Source organism: Bos indicus, chromosome 7 (assembly GCF_029378745.1).
Source record: "Bos indicus isolate NIAB-ARS_2022 breed Sahiwal x Tharparkar chromosome 7, NIAB-ARS_B.indTharparkar_mat_pri_1.0, whole genome shotgun sequence".
NCBI classification, from domain to species: Eukaryota; Metazoa; Chordata; class Mammalia; order Artiodactyla; family Bovidae; genus Bos; species Bos indicus.
Window position 1 is genome coordinate 93,860,925 of NC_091766.1, and position 27,715 is coordinate 93,888,639.

The 27,715-nt window shown below is 38.2% G+C and overlaps 1 protein-coding gene across 13 annotated transcripts in view; it reads right to left on the minus strand.

Moving 5' to 3' along the window:
• Window positions 1–27,715, minus strand: part of MCTP1 (multiple C2 and transmembrane domain containing 1) — a 564,579-nt gene that overhangs the window by 72,173 nt on the left and 464,691 nt on the right. For all 13 annotated transcript variants that reach the window (XM_070792146.1, XM_070792142.1, XM_070792144.1 and 10 more), the window contains one exon: window positions 8,177–8,230. In XM_070792146.1, coding sequence (XP_070648247.1) covers window positions 8,177–8,230 — 54 coding nt within the window. The remainder of the gene's footprint in view (window positions 1–8,176; window positions 8,231–27,715) is intronic.

Sequence of the window (27,715 nt, forward strand, 5' to 3'; positions counted from 1 at the left end):
GGATCAAACCTGAACATATTGTATTATGACTGTAAAATATATCTCAGTTTATACCTCTGGTCTAAGCTGTTTCCTATCATCTTTGAAAGGCTATGTCCAGGCAGGCAGGATTTCCTAATTTGTTTACTGCAAGATAGTTATATCAGGTTGTAGCAAAGCAAGGAATGCAGAAACTGCTCCATTTTTGTTCTGGAGCATGGGTGGGACTCGATGGTTGTATTAGGCAGAATTCTAAGATGGCTGTCAAGATTCCTACCTCCTGATGTATATGTCCTATATAATCCCCTGCCTTTGTTTGTGAGGGGGATTTGGGAATATGATGGGATAGTCATTGTCATGATTAGGTTATGTTACAGTTGATGTTTAAAAGGGAGAGTATCTTTGGTGGGCCTGGCCTTATCAGGTGACCCCTTAAAGCAACGGGGCTCTTGAAGAAACATACTTGAAGTATGAAAGAGACTCGACACAGGGAGACTCTCCACTGACGGATATCAGGATGGGTGGGGCCATGGCAAGTAGACACTAGCAGCAGAGAGCCAGCAAGAAAACAAGGCTTCAGTCCCCTCACTACAAAGAACTGAATTCTACTAGCAAATTAAATGAGCTTGGAAGTGGATTTTTCTGCAGAGCTTCTAAACAAGAATTCAGCTTGACTGAAACTTTGACTGTGAGACTGGGCAGAGAACCCAGTTGAGCCACACCTGGACTTCTGATCTACTGAACTAAGAGCTAATAAATGTTTATGGTTGTAGCCAGAAATAAACTCACACACCTATGGTCAATTAACCTACAGGCAAGAACATATAATAGAGAAAACATAATCTCTTCAATAAGTGCTGGGAAAACTGGACAGCTACTGCAAAAGAATGAAACGAGAACACCATGCTGCTACTGCTGCTAAGACGCTTCAGTCATGTCTGACTCTGTTCCACCCCATAGATGGCAGCCCACCAGGCTTCCCCGTCCCTGGGATTCTCCAGGCAAGAATACTGGAGTGGGTTGCCATTTCTTCTCTAACACCATACACAAAACTGAACTCGAAATAGATCAAAGACCTAAATGTAAGACACTATAAAACTATTAGAAGAAAACACAGGCAGAAAGCTCTTTGACATAAACTGCAACAATATCATTTTTGAGCCACCTCTTAGAATAATGAAAATAAAAAAATAAACAAGTAAGACCTAATTAAACCTAAAAGCTTCTGCACAGCAAAGGAAACCATTAGCAAAATGAAAAGACAACACAAAATGGGAGAAAGTATTTGCAAATGAAGCAACTGACAACGGATTAATCTCCAGAATATAGAAACAGCTCATGTAGCTCTATGTCAAAAAACCAAACAGTTCAATAAGACAAATAGGCAGAAGATCTAAATAGACATTCCTCCAAAGAAGACATACAGATGGCCAAAAAGCACATGAAAAGATACTCAGCATCACTAAGTAGCAGAGAAATGCAAATCAAAACTACAGTGAAGTATTACCTCACCCTGGTTAGAATGGTCATCATCAAAAAGTCTAAAAACAGTAAACGCTGGAGAGCGTGTGGAGCAAATGGAACCCTCCTACACTGTTGGTGGGAATGTAAATTGGCACAACCGTTATGGACAACAGTATGGACGTGTCTTAAAAAACTTAGAATAGAACCATTATACGACCCAGCAGTCTTACTCCTGGGCATACATCCAGAGAAAACCATAATCTGAAAGGATGTTCATTGCAGTACTATTTACAACAGCCAAGACATGGAAGCAACCTAAACATCCATTGACAAAGGAGTGGATAAGGGAGATGTGTACACGTATATAATGTAATATTACTCATCCATTAAAAAAAATGAAAGAATGCCATTTGCAGCAACATTCATGGACCTAGAGATTATCATACAAAGTGAAGTAAATCAAAGACAAGTATCATATGAAAGCACTCATATGTGGAATCTAATTTAAAAAGATACAAATGAACATATTTATAAAATAGAAACAGAATTATAGATACCAAAAACAAACTTGCCAAAGGGGAAACAAAGAGGACAGGGATAAATCAGGAGCTTGGGATGAACACACACACACACACACACACACACACACACTATCTATACATTAAGTAGATAACTCACACGTTATCTACCTCATACATATGTAATGTGATGAGTTGGACCATAAAGAAAGCTGAGCACTGAATAACTGACGCTTTTGAACTGTGGTGTTGGAGAAGACTCTTGAGTCCCTTGGACTGCAAGGAGATCCAACCAGTCCATCCTAAAGGAAATCAGTCCTGAATATTCATTGGAAGGACTGATGCTGAAGCTGAAGCTCCAATACTTTGGCCACCTGATGCAAACTGACTCATTGGAAAAGACTCTGATGCTGGGAGGGATTGGGGGCAGGAGGAGAAGGGGACGACAGAGGATGAGATGGCTGGATGGCATCACCGACTCGATGGACATGGGTTTGAACAAGTTCTGAGAGTTGGTGAGGGACAGGGAGGCTTGGTGTGTTGCAGTCCGTGGGGGAGCAAGAATTGGACACAACTGAGCAACTGAACTGAACTAATTCACAAGGACCTACTTATAGCACAGGGAACTCTACTCAATATTCTCTGATAACCTACATGAGAAAAGAATCTCAAAAGGAATGAATATATGTTTATGTATAACTGAACCATTCTGCTCTACACCTGAAACTAACACATTATAAACTAACTATACTCCAATACAAGGCTGTATATTGTCACCCTGCTTATTTAACTTATATGCAGAGTACGTCATGAGAAATGCTGGGCTGGAAGAAGCACTGGCTGGAATTAGGATTGCCAGGTGAAATATCAGTAACCTCAGATATGCAGATGACACCACCCTTATGGCAGAAAGTGAAGAAGAACTAAAGAGCCTTTTGATGAAAGTGAAAGAGGAGAGTGAAAAAGTTGGCTTAAAGCTCAACATTCAGAAAGCTAAGATCATGGCATCTGGTCCCATCACTTCATGGCAGATAGATGGGGAAACAGTGGCTGACTTTAATATTCTGGGCTCCAAAATCACTGCAGATGGTGACTGCAGCCATGAAATTAAAAGACACTTACTCCTTGGAAGGAAAGTTATGACCAACTTAGATAGCGTATTAAAAAGCAGAGACATTACTTTGCCAACAAAGGTCCGTCTAGTCAAGGCTATGGTTTTTCCAGTGGTCATGTATGGATGTCAGAGTTGGTCTATAAAGAAAGCTGAGTGCCAAAGAATTGATGCTTTTGAACTGTGGTGTTGGAGAAGACTCTTGAGAGTCCCTTGGACTGCAAGGAGATCCAACCAGTTCATCCTAAAGGAGATCAGTCGTGGGTATTCATTGGAAGGACTGATGTTGAGGCTGAAGCTCCAATACTTTGGCCCCCTGATGCGAAGAGCTGACTTATTTGAAAAGACCCTGATGCTGGGAAAGATTGAGGGCAGGAGGAGAAGGGGACGACAGAGGATGAGATAGTTGGATGGCATCATTGACTCAATGGACATGGGTTTGGGTGGACTCCAGGAGTTGGTGATGGACAGGGAGGCTTGGCATGCTGTGGTTCATGGGGTCTCAAAGACATGACTGAGCAACTGAACTGATACTCCAATAAAATTAAAATATTAAAAAACCCAGAAATCTTATTTTAATATTTTACAATGGACTATTGCTAGCCTTAGTAAATAAATATTTTAAAATGTTTAAAAAGCCTCTAAGTTTGTAATAATTTGTTATGAAGCAATAATACTAACAATACTAATAATACCACTAATAAATTTTAAAAATAATAAAATTAACAATACATACACATAAAATGCTAATAATACCAATAAGCTACTACAATGGTATTTCAGTTAAATATAAGATAGGATTTTTTTTTTGTCTCCTGTTTTCCTGCCTTTCTCCAAAGCTTTGATCTGTTTTCCCACCATGAAGTGATTTCACTGACTATAACTAGAAAACGCCGTCGTGCCCGATTACAATCTTGTCTCATACCACTTATCAGAGTTATCTCTTCCCTTCCCCCTCACGGTTGATTTGAGATGCAGGGATGTACTCATCTTGGGTATGTTATATACATGTAGGGCTGGAGAATCAAGCCAGAAAATACAGATTTTGACAATTAAAGCAAACAATCTGTGTTTTGAAGTAACTCGGATATGTTTCCTTCATACATCTAGTTATCTTGAAACACAGTAACCTTGACATCATGGCTGAAGAAAAAAAGAGAAGCAATGTAAGCACACACGTCTGAACATTTAAATATCTTTTATCGATAAACATTGCTAGAATGCCATGCATTTGGATCTGTGCTTTTCCTGAGGAAAACCTGCAGTCTATCTTCTGCTTCCTGATACTGCAGGTGGATCCCATTACAAGGGTAGGAGACACCATGGAAAGCATGCCTAAACTTTTAAAGCTACAAAACAGAAAGCTGGTCTTCATTAATTAGATGTCAGGATTATGCAAACGGACCACTGTATTATTACGCATAATATGGCGAAAAGCCTGATTATATAGTTTGTTGATAGTTCCATGTGGGTAATTTATCTAAGCCTTATGTGCTAAGATATTCTATTAACCACAAAGGCAGGATTTGGTATCAGGTAAGAAAATCACACTGTGACTTTGTGGTTGATGGCTGAAAGAACGCCTTACCACAAAGGGAACTGAGAATGCAATATGGTGTCTTTCTAACTTTTAATTCAGGAAAAATTCCACCCCCCAGTACCACTTAACCTGGTGCTACCACACAAGGCAGATATAAGTGGAAATATTAACAAGTCAGTGATTCGTAAGTGAGACTCACCATTGCAAACCCATATTCTCTGCCTTGGTGAAAACCATGGAATTGGATTAAGAGAGAGGCCATGTACTTTTAGATTTAAGCAAATGTGGACAATGGATTCTAGAATGAAGGATAAATCTGAGCATCACAAACCCTCATCTGAATAATGATTAGCTGCTTTAATAAAAAGGAAGAGCTCACACACAAAAAACCTCAAAGTGCATAATGTGGAAAAATCTCAAGATCTGGGAATCTAGGTAAATCACGACTTTTTGCCTTTACCAATTTTACCCAGTCTTCCCAGGTGCTAAAGGCAGCACTAAAGAAAAGCTATCACGAAACTATTATGTTAGGCCATTATCATCTTTGCCTCAATCTCTTATACCTGTGTCTATGCCAGCTATCTAATTATGATGAGGGAAAACACTCCAAGCTCAAAAGAAGTGAACAACTTCGGTTTCTGCTCACACGGACCTTGTCAAGTAGCCAGCGAATTGTCCTTTCATTGTGAGTGACTAATATCAATGCTGGCTCTAAAGAAAGACACTTTTCATAATCGTCCAACAATCTGCTAAGTGAAAACATATGGATGGGCTTAGGCGAAGCCTGCCAGGGGTCTTTGTTCAATGGAAAACAGGTGCTTTCATTCTGTGCCACGTAATACCCCATTTACCCCCAAGTCCAAAGGTTACAGGACTAATAGCTGCCTTGTGGTAATCAACGAAAGCCAAGACACTAGCCCTGGTGAAACATCTGGGACATATTTTACATACTTGCAACATATGCTTCAGGTTCAATTAAAGTGAGGCTTTGGCACATTTATTAATCTTTTTTACTTTTATCCTATAAGAGGACCCACTGACCTGACCCCACTATTATACCATATGAAAAAACAGAGAAATAATGAGAGTTAGAGGTCAGTACCTGCTCGTATGGCAAAAAAACACATTTGTTTTCTCATGAAACTCCATTACGCATGACTCTATACACAAACTTTAAATAGAGGAACCAATGAATTTTTCAAAGTAGGAAATTACCCTTCTCCCGCTCAGACACTCTGATAGCCAAGACTTACAACATTTACTACTGCGAGAGTCAGCCGAGATACAGAAGCTGGTAAATAGAAACTTGAAGTAGCCTTTCATATTTTCATAGTAAAAACTTTATATTTCCAGAATATAAGATTTCCACTCTAAGATTCTTCCCTCTATTATTCAAGTCCCTAAAAGTCTATTGTAAATTATTACATTTCAGATTTTCTTTTTGTTCAGATATGTTTTTATATTATCAACTGTGTTATGAGTAAATAAAAGCAAAACCCTTAATATATCACTCAAATAAAGGGGTGGATTTATGAAAATCAGCTCACAATCCTTTCATATGGAAAACACCACTGTTTTTTGGCATCCTATGCAGAATAGAGGTGAATTCATAGAGTTATTTAAGCACTCACTTTAGTAAACTTTAGTAAACTTCAGTCAACTTTAGTAAACCAGATCTGAAAATGTGTTAGAACCAAGGTGTCAATTCCAGACAATCAAACACCGCATAACAGCAGATGCCACCCCCGAGTTTGGAGTTGTCTTCCACATGGCACCTTCTACTTGATATCTATGTTTTGGTAATCTGGTTAACCAGGTACGCTACTGGTTTTCCACAAACATCTTCTCTATTAAAAAAATGACCACAAAGGGAGATTAGTGTGTAGGATATCAAACAAAGTGGCTAAAAAAATATAGGTTGACTTCAAGCAGGGGCGTTGAAGCATCAGACTTCACTAAGGGTTTCCATTTATGAACATTTCTTGGGAGACACTTGCTGCTAGAATGGATCTTTATGGTGGCTTTAATAATAAAGCAGCAACAAGCAAGGGAAAAATGGCCATAAATGGATGGCAGCTCAGTGTTTATCAGCAGAGGAATGATGATTCAGAGCTGGCGTGCTGAGTTAAAATACAAGCTCTCTACAGCTCCACAACTGACCTTAACAATAAATCATATCATTTGTTGCTGGGAGTGTATGCTCATGTTATTCAACATTAGAAACAAGCACATATGTGTTTTTGCAGAAAGGAGATTTTTGCTAATGCTTGAGGATGTTGCTAATGACTAAATGATATCCAGAAGAAACATTTTACATAAAAGCGCTATCGATTTTAAAATGTTTGAAATAGCAGTAGAAGGGAGAAAGAATGTACTGGGAGAAAGAAGGTACATGTGTGTGCTTGTGTATGTGTGTCTTTCTATTTTCCTTCTAGCATTGACTATTAGGAAAAAAATCATTCAGGAAGTTAACAAATCACTGTGAATTTTTTTTTTTTTTTTGACATTTCCAATGCTTGCTTCTAGCACACAAATTCTTACACTGGGATATAAGTGTACATCTCTACTGGAATCAAAGGTCAAGGGCATAAATTAAGATACACTGTTTTTCTCCTTCCTTCAAAAAATTTCAGTGCTTTACTAGAAAAGAAGTCAGACAGATTCAGTGTAGGTCAAAACTCAGGCTTTATATGCGGAACGATGTGGTCAAAATGAATGCTCATTCTCACCCCTGCTCCCAATCTCACCCTAAGACTTTTTAGGTTTTAGATGCAGAAATGCCCAAAGATGATGCCATAAACCATCATCAGTAGTCTCCGTGACATAGAAAACTGTCCTCCTGACTCCAGGTACTGCTGCAGCAGGGCAAGGTCATTCTGGTTTCTCTCTCTACTTGTCCCCTCTCCCTAGGGGACAACCAATTCAAGCTGTCCCAGAAACCAGCTGTTATTTACTGTGGTCACCATCCACAAGCCAACCAGCAACTGACACACGAGCCTCTCTGCACAGACTTTCCAGACCAAGGAATCATAGGGCTGTTTCCAAGTCTAGACCAGGGGCAGTGAGCATTGGGATTATTTAAATGCCCTCCAGAGCCCTCTGTACACATGTGTTCATTTGCTGAGCAATTCTTGGAAAATTACAGATGACGATATCCATGTTTAACGCATACAGGCTGCTATTTTTTCACTTCTCTCTTCCCCCAAAGTGTAGCCTGATTTGTAATACTCGAGATAGGACAAATTTTTGCCCTTCAAAAACAGTTGTCACTGCAGTTATCTTCGTGAGAGCTATCAAGTTCCAGACAAGCTGAATTATTATTATTATTATTTTTTTTTGTTCCTGGCAGAAAAATATTTGACCCAGCTCTGGACAAAAGCGAAGACGATTTATAGCCCTCTCTGCCTCTTTGCAACATGCAGTGGCATTGTTAGGATGATAAACAGCACTGTCCAATTTTCTGGACTCAAAACACTTCAACTCCTTTTTTAACTGTCTGTGAAAACAGCGTCATGTCTACATTTCCCCGTCCCCAGGTACCCGAGTGCCGGGAAAGATAATTACCTTGTCATCTTTGTCATCTTCTTCTTCCTCGTCCTCCAACATGTCCTCCACTACCTGCAGACAAGAAACAGAAGTCGTTTTCCTGCTTTTTAAGAGAGACAATTTTGTTCTGTCATTTTGAGCCTTTTGGAAATGAAAACTTTATTAACATTTGAAACAGAGGCACTGAGAAGGAATATTTGATCTAGAGGCAGGGATTAGGAAAATGCTATGCATTTAATTGATGAACGCCAGGGACCTGAGTCCCCAGTCAGGGGAACCCTATTTGTGTGAAATGTTCTGTGACGACTTAAAGAATCGGAACTCCGCTTAAGGTAAACCAACGTTAATTTGAAGGATGCTTTAAATCAGGAGATTTCTTTTTTTTTTTTCACCTACTCCACTGTCTATATGAATTAGGCACTTTAAATTTGGAGCTAGATAACTAAGCAGAATACAGCTCTGCTATTTTCTAATTTACTTGTCACCAAACCCTAAGATAAAAAATTGTCAGCTCATTGATTCATGCTAGTGATCTATGGCATAAAGCTAACAATATCTTTCATGGCTCCAATTTGAATTCTGATGTATAAATGTCAACTTTTGACTATCTCTGAATTACCTCTTCCTTTTTTGGATTACTTGAAACTCTAATGTTTATTCTCTGCGATTTTACACATGGATTATGTTATGAGAATGGACATTACTATTGAAAGAAAATGAGAAATTCATTCAATAATCAAGTGTGTATAACACGTGTATATAGCCCATGAGGACAGATATGCATACATATATTTTTTAATAGCTCCTGGTTTATCTACTTCAGCAGAATGAAATAGTCATTTTGGATTTGCTAAATAATTTCCCCTTTCCTGGATCAATATATAACTGCAGGCATTACAAACGAGACTTCACCCCATTTCAGGTGTTTTATTACGTTTTTATACACACACACTTCATGGAAACCAAAAATTTTACAACTTTGAAGGGAGTTATTGTTCAGCTATGTGCCAACTTATGATTGCATTTATGTCATTTAACATAACTTTTAATTCTTGTGGTGCTTTTATATTTTTATCCAGTATCTTTATCTCTGAATAAATTCAATAAAATCATGGTCATCAAATATTTTTAAACCTTTTTCCAAAGCTCATAACTTTAGAAGACAGAGGTAGCTAACTCTTCTTCCATGCAGCTTTATGATAGACACAGGAATATGCTATGAATGAAAATTTCAATAATGAAGACTTACTAAACAGAGAGTTACATAGACTGAAGTAACACATCAGGACCCTCAGTTATTCTAATAATTTTTCTCAAATATTTTAAAAGCATGCACTGATTTAAAAGAAGAGCCCAAACACAAACTTCTAGTTGTCATGAAGTAAAATATAACAAAAAGCACTTGACAAACTGGGAAATTGTTCCTAATTTACTACCATACTTTAAATTTTCTATTAAATGGCCTTTCATTTGGACATTCAGCATTTCAAAAGAACCAGAGTGACACAGTGTGCTGTTTCCAGTATCGGGGGAGAGTTTACACTTATTTTGGGAACATCTAAAGCAATTCAACCTCAGCAAGAATGAAGGACTCTTGACATTCTAACTACACTCAGTCATTCCATAAGCATTTGTTACAAATGCCCTTGTCCAAGGCATATGGTACTAGTGATTGTGGAAATACTAAGATGGATAACACAGATACTTCATTTCAGCCCTCAAGAGGCTTATAATCCAATAGAATTCAAATGGGGGATATGAGATAGCCTTTCCTGTTTCCTTTTAATTTCCTGAAAATTTGAAGCATGAATCGTACACACATAGGCAACAACAGTGGCAATGTGTAACTGAGGTGCTGTGCACCAGGCTATTCCAACCTGGGCCCTTTGTGAGGGAAGCTGATACAGGAAAAGCAGTCACGGATTTTCAGTACATTACATTGCATCAGAAGAACCCACCAAACACCAAGTAGCTAAACTAGAATTCAAACTCAGGTTGTGGGATAGCAGAGCCAGCTCTTAAACTCTGCCCAGTTCAAACACCAAAAAAAATTTAAAAAAAAGTGTGGGGAGGAAAAGGAAAACAAGAGAAGGACTGATCTAACCCTTACATGATCTTTTTAATGATTATAATTTTGTAACTCTAATAAAATGATGTTTCAAATGTTAGGTTTATATTAAATAATTTTTAAAGGTTGGTCACTACCTATTTTTAAAAAAAACTATATATATTGAGGTATACAATATGATCATTTGATATATATCAGATTAAGTAATTTTCCCCTAAAACTACCCATATAGTCATATATGAAATATGAAATTAATATACTTTTATTCTTGTACATAAAAAAAATCAAACAATATTTTAGATAGTTATTGTTAAGTCTGTATTATATGTCTCTCCTCTTCAGTAATTATCATATCACACTACAGATGCAAGGAAGGGAAAATGGTGTCAGATTGGGCCTGCTGCTGCTGCTGCTAAGTTGCTTCAGTCGTGTCCGACTCTGTGAGACCCCATAGACGGAAGCCCACCAGGCTCCCCCGTCCCTGGGATTCTCCAGGCAAGAATACTGGAGTGGGTTGCCATTTCCTTCTTCAATGCGTGAAAGTGAAAAGTGAAAGTGAAGTCACTCAGTCGTGTCCGACTCTTAGCGACCCCATGGACTGCAGCCCACCAGGCTCCTCCATCCATAAGATTTTCCAGGCAAGAGTGCTGGAGTGGGGTGCCATTGCCTTCTCCGCAGATTGGGGCTAGCAGTTCATAATAAGTGTTCAAGAAATATTTGTTGATAGACTGAACAGAGAAATACATAATCTATGCTTCATATCTTTGTACAACTGGTAGAAGGCCTGTCATTAATTTGACAGAACTCAACTAGCTCACCTGCAAAGACATTGAATCAATGATGCAGATTAATAAAAGCAAATATTCAAAGTGTTTTCAAAGATTTGCCAGGCAAGAGAAAACATGGATATCTAACTATCATTTCAAGATTTGGAGTTCTCCAATATCTTCAAGTTAATTTTCCAAAATTAAAAATATTATTGAACCAGGAAACAAACCAAGAACTTAATTTACACATTTCACAAGTCAGCTGCAGACCTTATGTTCAAGAACACCTCAAAAGAGGTCTACAGAATCAGACCCTTCATTCGCAAAACCCAAACAGTTCCCACCCTGCACAAGTCGGTAATTGGCTACGCACAATTGCTCCACAAATGTGCGTCCAGAACCACCCAACACAACCATTTGCTTTACATTTGGCAGCAAAGTGCTGTGTTCAAGAGAGGCTGTTGTGTTGTATTGCAGCCCTCGAGTGACGGCTTTTCCCCTCCTCCAGTGATATTTTAATGTTACTACATAAACATCTACAAGTGAGGATGTATAATACAGATGGTTCCTAGGGATGCCTTTAAGCAGCTTCAGAATGTATACCACGGTTACATTTTGCTCAGATGATGCTTACTTAAGGTGCCTTGGAAAATGGAGACGATCATAGCACCTACCCCACAGCGTTGATTAGGTATCCAATGAGATAATGTATTAATATTTAAAGTGCTCAGCACAATACCTGTACCAAAGTACTTAAAAAATGTGTATGACTAATAAAATTAGAAAAGACATCCAGTTAATAATATTTAAACATTAATTTTTGGAACTTAAATGATGCATTTATTTTCCTGGACAAAAATATTCAGGGTTCTGAATGACACATACAATTCTGATTCATATTTCATTGAAACTAAGAATTACATAAAGGGGCACAGGTAGAGCTGCGGATAAAGATTCCCAATTAAAATGATAATGGTTTCACAACTCACTTTCAGGCTTTAACAGTCCAACGAAACGGATGACTTTGACAGCAAGTACCTCAGAAGCTAGAATGTGCTCTAAGACAAGAGCCTTGACCAAATGCAATGAATACAGAAACTGCAAACTGAGCTTTTAAAAACAAACCGTATATATCACTGAAGTGCATGTAATAATTGCACAAAATTGCAAACTTTCCCAGAGAACTCAAGTAACACCTACTATTTAGAAAGAGAGGGCTGGAGTTTAACACTTAACTAAGGAAAACAAATAAAATGAAAGTTCCAGTCTCAAATTCCAGTTCTTTCCTCTGCAAATAAAACCAAGTAAGGACTACATAGTTTTGTTTTCATGTATACAAAGTCCAGTTGCCCAAAAAGTTGTCAGCAATAATTTAATAGCAACACATCTGTAGGATTTCCTTGAGAAAAAAATGAAAAGTACCAAAAAATGCATGTGTTAGAAAGGATACATTTTTGCAAAGTTGGGGTTTTTTCCTCTTTTCTTGAGGGAGGCTATCTGAGATTGGCTCTAGAATTCTTTTTTCCAAATTATACTTTCTGATACCTTGCTTGAAAGCAAGTAGTATTAATCAAACAAAGGAAGGGCACTAGGGAAATCAGAAAGATGTAATGCAAGCAGTTAAAAGTGACATGACCTTCTGTAATGTCGCTCGTCACAGACTTATATGCCACACAGTGGAGGAAGGTCTTGAAAGAAACTGATTCTTGGTACTATTCCTTGAACGTAATACTAATAAAGATGACATTTTAAAAAACACATGTAGACAGGCCCAAATGCAGCATTCTAGCTACCTGACAGCCAAAGGATAAGCAGATCACACTATTTTTAAAAGCATAATATTTCTTCTTTCATAGTCCATATTTGCTGAACATTTGTCATTAACATATAACACATAATATGTGGCTGTTTATTGTAAAAAAGCCATTTTCAAAATGGAGCAACATTGTATCTGTGGAACCTATATATTTTATACAGTTGTATAGATGCTCTATTAATATTATGACTTTTAATGATAATTTGACACAACTAAATGCTTTATGATTTACAAGGAAATAAAATTTTATTTGGCTGAAGATGTTAAAAATGATGCTGGTAATCTGAATAAAGGTATGATAACTATGTTTAGAATTATTCCACTAGACAAAGATATATAAGGGGGGGGACCAGCAAGAAAAAAAAAAAAGATAACAAAACAGTGGAAGGATGAGGGAAAGTAGATTCAGGTAAATTTCATTATTAAAATCATCATAAGACAGTGGACCCTAAGTACTGCTTTTTAATATTAATTCAGGGTGCATGGTATAAAGCTAAAATGATTTTAAAAAGAAGGGAATAAAATTTCCACCAATAATTCTTAAAACACGTTGTACTATAATTTTGTCTAGGCTAAAGTCTGCCACTGATTTATATCTCTTTAAACAACAACAACAAATCTTGGTTATATTACCTTCGTAAGAAAGTATTGAGTACCACAGAGCCAAAAACCCTGGAAAGCCAAAGCTGACACAAACCAGTTTCTTTTGTGTGTTTACTTTTTCCCTCAGAAATAATCCTTGAATTAAATGGATGTTTTGCTATGTTCAGAATGAAGAGTTGCACAATTCAAATTGCCTTACTCTAAATGGTCTATAAAAAAGCAACACATTTAAATTAAAGAAGAAATCACTGCTGTCCAGATGTGCAACTGCGATGTTAAAAAATTAAAGAAATTGTCACAAAAGAAAGACATTTCCTATTTGATTTCATAGTCATAGAACATTCAAATGTGTACAGATGCTTATATTTGGGTACATTACAAACTGAATGCTTATTTCCACCCTAGAGATACGGAGGAATTTGGGTAGAGCAGTTTGCTTCAACATGGTCTAGAGTTCATTTACATCATTTCACGGGTACATAAACCAAGCAGAACATGCATTTGTGTGCCAATGGATGTATTACATGTGCAAATATCACATGAATTTATTGAAAGTCTATGAATTGAGAAGATGCATATAACCGCTCAGATTATGTCAGATCACTTAAAAGCACCGGAGGTTGGGCTGAAGACGTTCTTGGTCAATACGATCATTACAGGTGGGCTTGCACTCCCATTTTTACCACAAGACACCTGTACCTCTCAAGATTTCTGAGAAGGAACTTTTGCAAAATGAATGGCACAATTAAACTGTACGTATAATTTACTCCACATCTGAAGGAATAATACAACCCATAAACAGGTCTGGAATATACTGTTTCATCCAGCCTATCTCAAAAGCAACTGCAAGTGTGATGGCTGCTTAGTTTGATTCACGCTATTAAGGATTTGACCTTGGAGTATTTCAGCTACAGTAGTCATCAAGATAACTGAACCACTAGATGTAATAATAATTAGTGTGATAGGCTTGCCAGTGAAGCTGAATATATTGCAATACAAAAGAAGGCAGACTAAAAAGAAAAGCATTATTACTTACTGCTAAAAGACTTCCTGATTTTTACAGAGACACTCAAATACAATTATTTCTTCTTGCAGAATGCATTTCCTTGGCTCATTCTGGGAAGTGCCATGCTGTAATTTAGTCTGATTCTTAATAGGAAATGTGGCTTTAATGTGACTATCAGATGACTTTTGATGCATGCCACTGATTACATACAGCCTGTATTCTGCATCATCAACAACAGCATTCTTATTTGCAGTATAATATGCTTTGCTGCAGGGTGCAAGGACAGTAAATTTACTTTACTGGCCAAGAGTATGTAACCTTTTAGTTTTTAAGTGTCAGCTTAATATGCAGAAAAACCCTTCCATTCAGAAATGCTAAATACAGTATAAATTCTATAATCAGTATAAGCATCTTAAATGAATTTCTTTTCATATTTCCTTCTTGGTATTCTTAAATGTTCATTCTTATGCTTACACAAAGCACTGTGAACAGATTTCTAGTGTTTATTTGAACTATGTCTCCATCTAAAGGCTTCACAATGTAATGTATTTTTGCTTGCAGGGAAAATTCTAATCTTAGCATCTTTAGGATATTGCATATTAATTTGACTGAGTAGGGAAAAATAGGTCAACTATTAACCTGCAATGTGCTTTTTAAAAACTAATGCTTTCCTGAAGCAAAATTTTTCAGGTTAAAAATTATACAAAAAAACCCCACAAAATTGAATTGTTTAACCTGTTTTTTTCCAAAAGAAATGAAAAGCTAGCTAGTCTTATTACTAATCTATTTTATGAAAATTTAATATTTTCAAAGCTAAACATTTTTGTTTATTAATAATAGATGGATTGCAAATCAAAAAGAAAATTATGTGCTTTAGCCTCTCTCTATAAAACCAAATTTCCATTCCAGAAACACAGATTTGTAACCAAAAAAGGCACAATTGTACATTTTTCAGATTTTAGAAACAACCTTAGGAATTTTTAAATACGCCTAATAAAGAGACCACATAATCTATTTAAAACATTTTCTGCAAAGCAGAAAGATGGAGCTGCTATGACGTCCAATCTTTTCAGGTATGTGCGGGAGCATTAGAGGTACAATAGGCAAGAAGTTCTTTACAGGTAAGTGTATAGTTTAGCAGATATAAGGGGAATGCTACACTTTGGGAAGATTAGGTTCCTTTAAAGAATAGAATTTGAAAACAAAACAAAAAATTTATCTTGGAGATTAATACAAGCAAACTTTTGAACCATACTGCTCTGTTAGGTTTGATTATCTTAAAAAAATTCACTGCTACTGCCTATTTTAAGCACTATAATTGGGAGTAGTAGAGGAGTGAGAATAGGTGGACATTTGAAGAGAAAAATATTCTGATGCTAATTTGATTTTTCTTTTTCTGTTTTTTTTTTTTTTTTCCTCTTTGTGCCTAGAATATTTTGAGGCCTGAGGACATTATATCAGAAAGTCTAACTTTAAAAATGGAGCATATTTTGAATGTCAAAAAAATCAGTCAGAAAACTTCAGTGTTTTCCTTGTATCTCTTTTCTATAAATAATAATGATAAAATATTTTTTATCTTTTTGTAAAGAATAATCACTTCACAAAAGACAGCCCATGTGGGTTTAGACCTGCATTGGGACTGGAAAGAATGTCTGTGGTGAATGGTGAATTGTAGCACAAAAGCCTGAATGAAAAGAATGTTCGTGAAACCTCACACAAAACCTCCGTAACCGTTTTATCATGAGCTTCCCACAATATAACACAAGAGCTCTATGTTCTAGGAAAACCTTGCCTGGTCCACTTATCATTTCGGCTTTATGTAGTGTACTGCGTGATTGCTAAATTAGTGCATAATGTATTTATAATATTTATAGTACCAACATTTAGTTAAATAACCTTTATGTAAGATTTATGTTGATTTTTTTTATTTCTCATTTAATGGCAAATTATGAAGAGCATGTTTCATAAAGATAATTCTCCATTTAAATTCATCAGTCCATTAAATATTAAAATTATGTTTCTGATGCAATCGAGAACAAATTTGTCCAGCTTCAGTGATTATTTGCACTCATAAAAATTAGGCTTGATTAATAAAATTTAAATGCTTGATTAAGTTGACATTTTCATGTTCTGTCCTGATTTATTAAAATTAGTCCCTGTGCCCAGGCCTGGTTTGCTAGTAGGTTTACCTTTCTCCTTCTCTTAGTCGACATCCAGAGCGAGGCTGTTAGGAAAGAATATTTTGCTTTTGGACCCAATGATGGTTTCAGGGACATGCCCTGTTCTTTGCTCACAGCGCAGCTGGCCTTTGTCTTTATGCACTGTGTGTGGTGGAGATTTGGATTACAATAATCAAGGAAAGTGTTCCTTTCAAAAATCTTTGGAATTGATCTATAAAATGGCATGCATTTTTGGTATTTTTCTAAAATGGTTTGTAAGAAATTTTTGTCTATAGAAGATCATTTCTTTTCCCTCATTAGCTTTTTTGGTTGATAAAAATATAGTTTTTATTTTTGTGGGACTTGCATATACATAGCAGGGGGATTACAAACAAATCTTCCTGCGGCAACGTCACTGTCTTTGTCCACAAGTTCAGAATCAGGAAGTACTAGTGGCCATGGAAAACCGTTCTCTTCAACAGGTCTCACTAGAGAACTCTTCAAGAAATGTGTTACCTCGACCATGTGTGTGTTCAGTCACTCGGTCGTGTCCAACTCTCTGCGACCCCATGGACTGCAGCCCGCCAGGCTCCTCTGTCCATGCGATTGTCCAGGCAAGAATACTGGAGTGGGGTGCCATTGCCTTCTCCAGGGGATCTTCCCGATGTAGAGACTGAATCTGCATCTCCTACATTGGCGAGTGGGTTCTTTAACATCCAGCCACCCAGGAAGCCCTCCTTTAGGTTACTTGCGTCTATACCCGCACCAGCTTGTGCTATTTTAAATATAGTCAGGTGTCTAATTCTCATTTATTGAGCACTCACTATATACTTAACACAGTGGACTGTCTCTTTAATCCTCACAAGATCTCAACAAAGCTAAGTATTAGTCCCATTTCACTGGTGAGGAAACTGAGGTATAGGGAAATGAAAAAATTCATACAGCTAACAGATGCAAGGTCTGAAATGTAATACCCTGTCTTCATAATTTCAAAGTTTGGACCCTTAACCTCTACCAGCTATAAAGGGGCAACATTCTGTTTTAAGATGTTTCTGCTGTTGCCCATGAGCGTAACCTATCTGGAAACTATGTTTCGGTGAACTGTCTTTCATTTCAGCAGGCTGCCAGAATATCATTATTTTTAAAAAATAAGTGATACAGTATCATGGCTATTTTCTTTTTCTTGTATGATGAAATAAATTCAATAACAAAATGACAGAAAATGCCCTTGAAGGCGTATTTTAGTTTGGTTACCTACAGGTGTTATTCCAGTTCTATGAACATAAAGGTTTTAAAAGTGCATGCTCTTAATAAGCTTATCTCATGCAATACTAAAAAATAATGAAGACAAAACTCTCAGGGTTATTGGGCTCCTAATAATAGTTCTGACTTATAAACATTTTCCACAAGCAGATAAAAAGACATGTCATTGGTTTCTACTTTTAGTTTGATAATTTAACAAACTTGTCATTTCTTGTCACCTTTCTGAACTAGGGACAATTATTCTCTGCAAATATCACATGAAACCTTCTGCCAACACCACCCCACCCCACAGGGCATGATACAAACAGTCATGGGGTTATGAGTCAGCCAGAAGGTGCTTCTGTGAATCCTATATCCTATCTCCCTCACCGTACTGTGTCAAGGAGTTTTGGCTACTTACAAAAACGAGTGTATAGAATCATTTAGAAAGAACCCACAGGATATCACTAGAAGTAGGTGGGAAAAACACATCCATCCTGAGAAGTGACACCCAAACTGTGGATATTCTTTCTTGTCCTCTCCTAAGTCCCATTCTTCAATTACAGAAATGACAAAATTGCAGGGGCAAACCTTTTGGAAAGGGAACAGAAATAATAAAACCATTTGGTTGACAAAGGGGTAGATGTTGGGCTGGACACTTTGGAAAACCATTTAGATGGTAATTCTTTGGATCCATAGGAGACTTTGGGGAGACTTTAGGAAGTTGATTTTCTAATGAGTTCCTGGGAATCCAGGAGTCAACTGAGCTTCAAATAACAGAAATCCAGCCAAGTATAAGGGCGAGATCTTCAGGTTTTCTTTGGGGTCATTGAGACAATTCATTTGGTGGAAAAAGAGCTGGGTTTCAGGGCAGAAATCCTCGATAGGAATGAAGAGTAGTAAATCCTCTATAGGAATGAAGAGTAGTATCTTTTTATCTTGTTACATTCTTATATGCATCTTTGGGGAGTCCGAGCAAGGTGGGAGCGATTCAGGAAATGAGGGGGGCTACAGTATGAGAGTTGACTGCAAGCGCCCTCCAAGGCAGCTACCACTAACTGTAAATTCTAAGCATCTCTCTTGAGTCCTAACAGAACTAAAACAAAAGAAGTCTGCCTTCTAGAGAGGAGACTCTGTAGTAAATTGATTTTTAAGAATAGAACCGTTTTCCTTTACATCTCTCGCTATGTGAACTGACACGTCATGGACAGGTAGCCCTCACCTTCTACCATTCTAGAGTTTTACCTTTCCAATTTGAAGGTGAGTTGCAGTTTGAGAATAGAGTAAAAAAGACCGATGACACACTGAAGAATTAAAAGCAAACCTGGAGCTACTGAGTAAAAGGGACAGACTAAAGGTGGAATAAGAGCTGTGGCCACAGATGGGTAGACCTTTTCTTTATCTACGCAGGACATACACACAGACCTGGGATAATGTAAATGTCTCTTGGCTGCTCGCGTCTGCATGTCACACACAGACCTCCATTACTGCACCTATCATAGCCACGTATTCCATTTAGTTGTTTCCCTCACTAGACCACAAACTGGGTAAGGACCAGGTCTTTTTTTTCTTCTCTCTCTCTCCCTTCTTTTTATTTTTATTGAAGTATAATTGATTTACTGGGACTAGGTCTTAATCACCTTTGAGCAACCTGCTAGCACAGTGTCTGCAAAAGTTCAGTGCATTTTTGTTGAATGAAAATTAGACAATTTTTGATGTGGAAAAAAGACTGGACTAAAATACACAGTATTCATTCACTAAATCTTTTTTGAGCCACTATTGTGCTACTATGACTTGCTCTGTGCTGGGATTAGATGCACAAATGGAAGATACTGTTAGAACAATCTGGAGCAGGTGAAGAAGACCCCCAGTGAGGTGTTTTGTTTTTTTTTTTTTTTTTTTTTATAATAGAGTGAGGGGAAAATAGGAAATCAGAGTGTTTGGTGGTAGGGATGGGTTGATGGGGGCCAGGGGTGGGCAAGAATGGGTAGGAAGGCAGAGATGGCTATCAGGGGGAAATGATGAAGATAACTGGTGGTTATCTAGGCACATACAAATAAAAATATTAAAACCTTAGTGAGTGGCAAGTTAGTATTAACTCCCCAAAATATTCAAAATACGTATACCCTGACCCAGAAATTCTCCTTCGAGGACTTTTCCAAAGGACATTACCAAGGACCTGCTCAGAGATCTGTTTAGGATTTTTGTTTACAGCATTCTTTGAGATGGTAGAAACACTGGAAATGAACATTTCTAAAATGAGTGCTTAATTGAGAAAAAAAATAAAGTATTCATATGGCAAAAACTATTTAGTTATTAAAAATCCTGTTATTTTCCAGCAATTTGAGGGAATCTCAAAGTAGGTGTGCTAACAGCGTCTTTAATGTGATCCAATTTTTTGTAAAAAAACAAAATATATATGACAAGCAAGAAATACATCCTATATTCATAAACCTATTTTTTAAAGAAAAGAGTAGAAGCTATCAGATCAGATCAGATCAGTCGCACTATAGAGAGAGTATATCAACTATTTGGGAAACTATTGATACAAATACACTTGGTTCCGGATACTGCTGTTGTGGGCCATGGCCACCCCAGCCACACTGGGTCGTTCTCTCTCAAGACCATGGACCCCACTTCCATCCTTCAGTGCTGCCCTCCCCGCATGGCCAAAGAGCCCTCTTTGAACCTGCTCCTCCGCTGTGCTCTGGGGCCTTGACTCGAACACACTTAGGCTGCCATCCGCTCATCAGCACCAACAGGATCCCCTCCAAGCTCATGGAGGAGCTGCAGGAGCAGCCCTGGAGTGAGTCGATCCCCAGAGAGCCAGGCCTTTGTGAGGGAGTGCTCCCACCTCTCTGCAGGCCTTCTGAGCTCAACTTCTTCAATGTCTGGCTCCCGAAGCAAGGACTTCAAAGGTCCCAGCCACCTGTTCTGGCACGGTGCCCCAGGTCACACCAGGCTGGCCCACTGAACATCTGCTCTGGTGCCCGTGGGGTTCCTGGGCACAGCAGGAGCACCTCCACTAAGTCTGAGCGCACACGCCTCCCTGGGCCACGACGTCTGTCCCATCCACACACACTCACTGCCTGGGCAGAAGCCAGTGCCTTATCTTAGGCCCCAGGATCCCCATCTATACAAAGAGAGACTTCCTTTCTTCTTCAACTTCTGTTGTGTTATCTGGACCAAGCCCTTGCCCTCCCCAGGCCTGAGGAAAGGGTGTGTTGCAGGAGAGACTGAGAACACAGGTCTGGGAGCCAGTTGGAATTGGGTTCCCGCCCTGCTGTGCTGTGTGAGCGTTTGCCCATGGCAGAAATTCTCTGAGCCTCGTTCTCCTGCTCTCCCAAGTGGTGAATGGTTCCTTTTTAGATGAAAGAGATGAGAAAAGAGCATTCCCCATTTGTGCTTGCTACCTCTGTCTTTTTGCTCATGAAGCACTCCATTCTCAAAAACAAACAAACAAACACATGCACACACACACAAATGATCCTGATGGAATATAGGGGAGATAAAACTGAAGCTGTGGTTTGGGTGCTACTCTGGTGTTGCCAGGGGACGACAGAAGATGAGATGGTTGGATGGCATCAACGACATGATAGACATGAGTTTGGGTAAACTCCGGGAGTTGGTGATGGACAGGGAGGCCTGGCGTGCTGCAGTCCATGGGGTCACAAAGAGTCGGACACAACTGAGCGACTGAACTGGTGGCTCAGCAGTCAAGAATCCGCCTGCAATGCAGGAGACACAGGTTTGATCGCTGGGTCAGGAAGATCCCCCTGCAGGAGGAAATGGCAATTCACTCCAGTATTCTTGCCTGAAAAATTCCACAGACAGAAGAGACTGGCAGACTGTAGTCCACGGTGTTGCAAAAGAGTCAGACACAACTTAGCAACTAAATCGCCACAACAAATGGTTTGGGTGGGGTGTACACGTGAGGAATCTTTCTTTGACAGCCTTGAAGATATTATGGAAAGATAAAAGTAGCAGAAGGAGAAAAATCAGCATTTTGTTTTAGAATTATCACCTTCCTACAAGTCTTGAGGTAAGAAAACAAGCTGTGATTTTGGGGAAAGTTGCCAGAAAAATACAAGTCATCCAGTGAAATTGGAATTTCAGATAAATAATGAATATTATTTTTGTATAAATATCTCCTGTTGTTTATCTGCAATCCCGATTTAACTGGGCATCTGTATTTTTATTGGCTCAATCTGGCAACCCTAAATTGGGAACAATTTCAGAGGCCTTCAGAGGTTGGAGTTTTGAGGAAACTTTGCAAAGTAGAAGGGTGTGGTCATCTACTGAGAGGGAGGAGATCTAGAGTGGGGGTAGCGTTTGATAAGAGTGGAAAAAATGTGCAGATCCTGCTGGGGGTGTGTCCAGAGCCTCTGAGGTGATGGTCATCAGGGTACAGGGCACCAGCCCAGACAGTGAGTGATCATCTGGCACATCTACGTGGTTGAACAGCTTAAGAGGGGTCATAAGCGATGACATGTTTCACTGACATGCGATCGGTGGTTGGTTTCTTTCTGCTCGTGGTTGCGCTGGAAAACTAGAGGTCTGGTACTTTGCACAATCCTCCTCACATTTTTTCAAGCTGGTGACCTTCTTCAAAATTTGAGAAAATTGTTGAAATAAGTAGGAAAAAGAAAACAGTGATCATCTATTTTTAGATGTGTTTACAGGCTGTATGACTCAGTGCTGCTTCTGTTGAGAGCAAGTACATGGTCTTTTTGGTACTGAAATGCAAACTCAGGAGGCTCTGATCCACGCTACTTTCTGTAAATGATAAAGTCCTCATTCAAGTACCAAGGGTCTGACCACACACCCCAGTGCTTTTTCTATGGAGTGCTCAGCTCAGCTCTGGCCAGTCTGTTTAGATCCTGTTTGGAATAGTTCACATATTCAATGGTCTGCTTCTTCAAATATTCCACCCTGGACTTCTTTGGAGCTGAGAGTACTGGCTAAGAAAATAATAAACAAGTTTCACTTATAGGAAGTCAAGTCAAACAGTCAGACGTCGCTTTGGTAGTTTGTATCTGGTGGATGATTCCCAGTTGTCCAATCAACAGCATTTATGGTAGCAAAGAAACTGCTCTCCTTACAAGCTTTATTTCTAGACATCAATGTTCTGGGCCTAATTGGAATAGACCCAACAACAACAAATATATTCAGTGCTCTTCCAAAGGGGAGAAGACGCGTGGAGGGCTTTGCCATGTGGTGGAACTAACAAAACATTTCAGTATTTACTGAAGTATTTCAGTAGACAGGCTGGGGCTCAACTTGTATCATGCTGAGATCATCAGTTAGAGAATGATTTCATTGATCTAGCCTCCTCTTCAGTCTTTTAAAGTCTCCATTGATTAGGCAACTGAGGTTGTTCTGTGGGAGGCATATCTTGACAGTGAAAGTGAGTGCTCTCTTAAAATGCAATTAAAACATACTGCTTGAAGAATGTTTGAATGTCACAGATATTCAGAGACTTTCTTCACGAATGTGAAGGATTATTATCACTGATTTACTCTCCCCATACTCATCTGGGTGGAGGAAAGTACTCCTCCAGGTCATGAAGTTTTTTTTTTTTAAATGAGTGGGGTCACCTGGAGTCAAATGTGACCAGTACCCATTGTTGAGAGATCACCAGGTACCTCACAGGAAGGAATTTGGGGATGCCTAGGAGTCTCTGTAAGGCTCCAGACACTTGGAAAGTGATGGCTTGGTTAAAGGCATGCCCGAACGTGCACCACAGAGATAACCTGAGTTTTCAGGACAGGGCAGAGCTAGGCTTGAGTCCCACTTACTCTATGGAGATCCTCTTTGAGTTTGAATTTCCCCGTTCATAAAATGAGGATACAATCATTTAGAATCATCTACTTGACATTGTTATTATAAAGAATTCAAAGAGACCAGGCTTCTAAAAGGTTTAACAGGATATTTGATAAATCCAAGAGGCTGAATAGGTACCTGCTCCTCTCCTGAATGAGAGGTGAGGAGAAGACGGGGGGGTAGAGTGGGGAAAATGAGGGTTTTCAAACAATCTGTCTGCTCAAAGGTAGAGTTCCTCCTACTGACTGTTCTGAAGTGTAATGGAGAAATGTGCTTAAAAGGTACCCAGGAAGACCTGGAATAGACCAAACGATAGCTCCAAGAGGAAATTTAATGGACTGGAGGTAAGGAGTGCAAACTTCAGAAAGACTGGCAGATCCTAATTCCCTCTCAGCCACTTTTGGACTGACCGTGTGCCTTTGGAGCTGTTTAATCTCTCTACCCTGTTTCCCTGTATGTAAGGTAGTATAATGATATTTGTCTCTGGGCAAGTGTAACAGAGCTCTGGTTTGCTTGGCCAACCCATTTCTTATATCTTGAGACTTGATTTGCTCTCTCTCAAGGAAGCGTTCTTGTAGCCATGCTTGAAGGACTGCTTAACACAGTGCCCAGGGCGTGATGAAGACTTGGTAATTTTTAACTCCAAAGTAAAGACCACTTCTTGGCATGTACTTCTACAAAATCTCAGTTTATAGTAACTGTATTGTGGACAGTTGGTACCAGCCTAATGGGCACTACAGGGGCGATTTCCCCCTGGTTCTGCAGTGATGGCTCAAACCAAGAGAAGTATGATAGTCCTATCTTTATGTCCCGTTCATGCCAGAGACATCTCTGAATGAAGTTTATATTAAACAGTTTCCTCTGGAAAAGTCTAACAATTCTTATGCTAGAAAGTTTAATGTCATGGTCTGAGTATAGATAGATTTAGATCAAGAATTGCTTATTTTCAACAAGTCTGACTGAGAGATAATGGAGGCAAAATACCATTGCTAACCATACCTCTCTCTCGAGTGCAACTCTAAGTCTATATCATTGGAATGGCTGTTTCTTTATCCTTTCCTCAACGAGTTCTGCTCATTAAGTGCCACAAAACGTACTTGGCAAGGATTAGATCTCATTTTTTTCATCAAAGTAAAACAGACACCACGGTGAGGAAAAAGTAGGGGATTTAAGTTCCTGTGATCCTAAGTCTCCAAAATGGAAGTGGTCTCCCTAATAAACAATATACAAAGAAATCCTTTCCTATTTTAGTATTAATCTCAACTACCCATTAATATTTTGAAGACAGAATTTTTACCCATCTATATACTTTTTAATCTTTTACAGTATTCATTTCCTTTTCTCTCTTTTATGTCATGGAAATACTATCTTATTTTTGCTCTTTGCCACACAAACTTGAGGTTCATTTTGATTTGTTTTTCTTCTATGATTTTCATCCTAGTTGGATTTTCTCAGCTGAATAATGTACAGATGATTTTTTTTGTGCCTGACAGAATATTCCCCTCCACCCCTAAATCCCCTTCTCCTAAAACAGAAAGTTTCCTGGTTTAGAATCAGCCCAACAGTATGATTTATGCACTTTAGAGATTCCCTCAAGTTTTCACACATGCTGAAAAATTCTGCATTGTTTTGGGGAAAGCAATAGGGATTTAGGACAAAGTACCATTCTTTCAGTGCTTTCCACTACGCAGTAGATAAGTAGTTTTTAGGCACAGCATGGCCACCCCTACGAACACTTTCCCTTAATTTACATACATATGAATGTGAATATAGACATATGTGTACATATATGTATATGAATATATATGTATATACACGTGTGTATGTAATCTATAACCAGCAAAGTATAATCCAGGTTTCTTTTCAAAAGGAGCAACCAGTTCAAATGCACAGCTGGGTATGGAAGAAAACACATAATTAGACAAATTGGATTGAAGAGTTACGTAAGGTCTCAACTGAGCCAGTGAATGAGAAGCTGAATGAAACGTTGTGATTGCTGCTCCGGTGCCTAGAAAGAACAGAATATGTGGATATGTGTGTTTTGGGCAAATAAAAGGCAATTACTGGGAGTTATGGAGTGCAGTTGGCATTCCATGCAAGTTAGACTAAAGAACATTTCACAGTGGGCTGTGCTGGGGAATAAAATGTTGTCCATGGCTAAAAGGGAGATTCTGTCAGAGATGTGCCAACAAGGAAAGATGCGTAATTACCATATTGGAGTTATATTTTGGGGGGAAAAGAGCAGCAGAAAAATTTGCATGATACATAACTTTTCAATAGGCTTATAAAAATTCTCCGAGAATTTGAAGTAAAAGGGGTTACCTTATATATCATTATTTTCCCTCTAAAAGTAGACCTTTCCAGCCAAGACTGGTATATTTTGAAGAAAATAGCAAGCAAAGTCTATAGTTTCAGAATTTTTTTTTTTTAACTGAGAATAGTCAAACCAATGACTAAATATTGAAAATAAGCCCCCTCGTAGGCTTAAGAAGCTGAAATGAAATTACCACTTTTTCTTATTTACAAACATTATTATTTGCAAATTTGTCTCAAGGCAACTGAATGAAAAGTAGATTTTCTTCTCTCTCAACAATTTCCCAGAAATAAATGGAACAAAAAAGCAATTGCCTAAAAAAGTACTATGTTCTTAAAGAAAACATCCTGGATTAATTGACAGAAGTACCTATTAGTCCCCATGACACCATGTGGGACTTGTCTCTCAGTGTGCAAGTTAAATATATATCCGCAAAATCCTTGCCAATAATAATAATAACTTCTTGTCTGTTGACGCTGTCTAACCATTAAAATCTCTCAGAGAAATCTCATGTTTGGTTTGATAAGCTTTACGAAAAAAGTTTGAACATTTCTAACTTATAAAACACGCTAGAGATGGTGGCAAGTACAAAGATGAATAGTCCGCCACTTCAAATTTATAACCTCATGAGAGAGACAGAAATATATACAAATAGTATAGGGAAATAAACGTGGTTGTTGTTGGCAACTCTGCCATCTATTTTGTAGTTGTGTATCTGGATTTTTCTTTTACTTTGATGTTAAAGAAAATTATCTCAAAAAGTATATATTTTTCTTTTGTAACCATTGAAAGTATATTGTGCTTGAGTTATTAAAAAGGAAAATTCTTTTATGTCATAGGTATGTCTGTGCAAACATTATGATGCTAACTATACTATGTACTACTTTATAATAAAGTAGTATATAATACTACTAAACTTATGATCAAATAGGTCTGTTTCTTGCATCATTATGGGCACAATAGTTGGCAAAAGTCTTGATTAGAAGTCAAATGGAGGCTTTTAATGGCAAATAAGAAAAGAATCAATGCAATCTGATGTGGACTAATAGCTAGCAAATAGATTCTCATGTTTGAAAAACCCTTACATTACTCTCAACAGCTGTATATTATTAAAACTTCGAATGTTCTAGATGGATAAGACATTTGTGTTTATTTAATTATGAGGAGGTTTTGGAAGCTGTTAAGTTTGGTTGGGGTGTAGTGACAGATAATCTAAGGAAATGAAAGCTGGTGGGAGAATTACAAACATGATTATAACATGGCTAGCTTCTATTTCTCAATCTAAAACTCTGTGAGAGATAAAAGGTCATCTCACACATTCTAAAAATTTTCAAAAATGTCAAAGAGCACAGGTAAGTTCAGTATAACTTTCCCTGGGTTAAACGAAAGGTCTTGATCCACAAGCCAGTATCCTAATATACCCCTGACACAGATAAGTATATTTGCTGTTGTTCAATGAATGAACATTGAATTAAGGTACTTTTTGCACTTATCTAGGCCAACAACCATCAAGTCTTCCTTCCCTCCAATGGCAGACCACAGAGAAATGTCTTAAATGAAATACATTCACTTGGTCTGACCAAACAGAAAATGTTGCAATATTATATCTTAACTCAGGATTCATTGAGACATAAACACAACTAAGGAGAATAAAAAGAAATAATCACTTGGACTCAACAATTTATACTTAAAAATCATAACTCATGCTTCAGTGTATTCTCAACTTTAGTTCCTACCAAAATGAGTAATGTTAAAAATA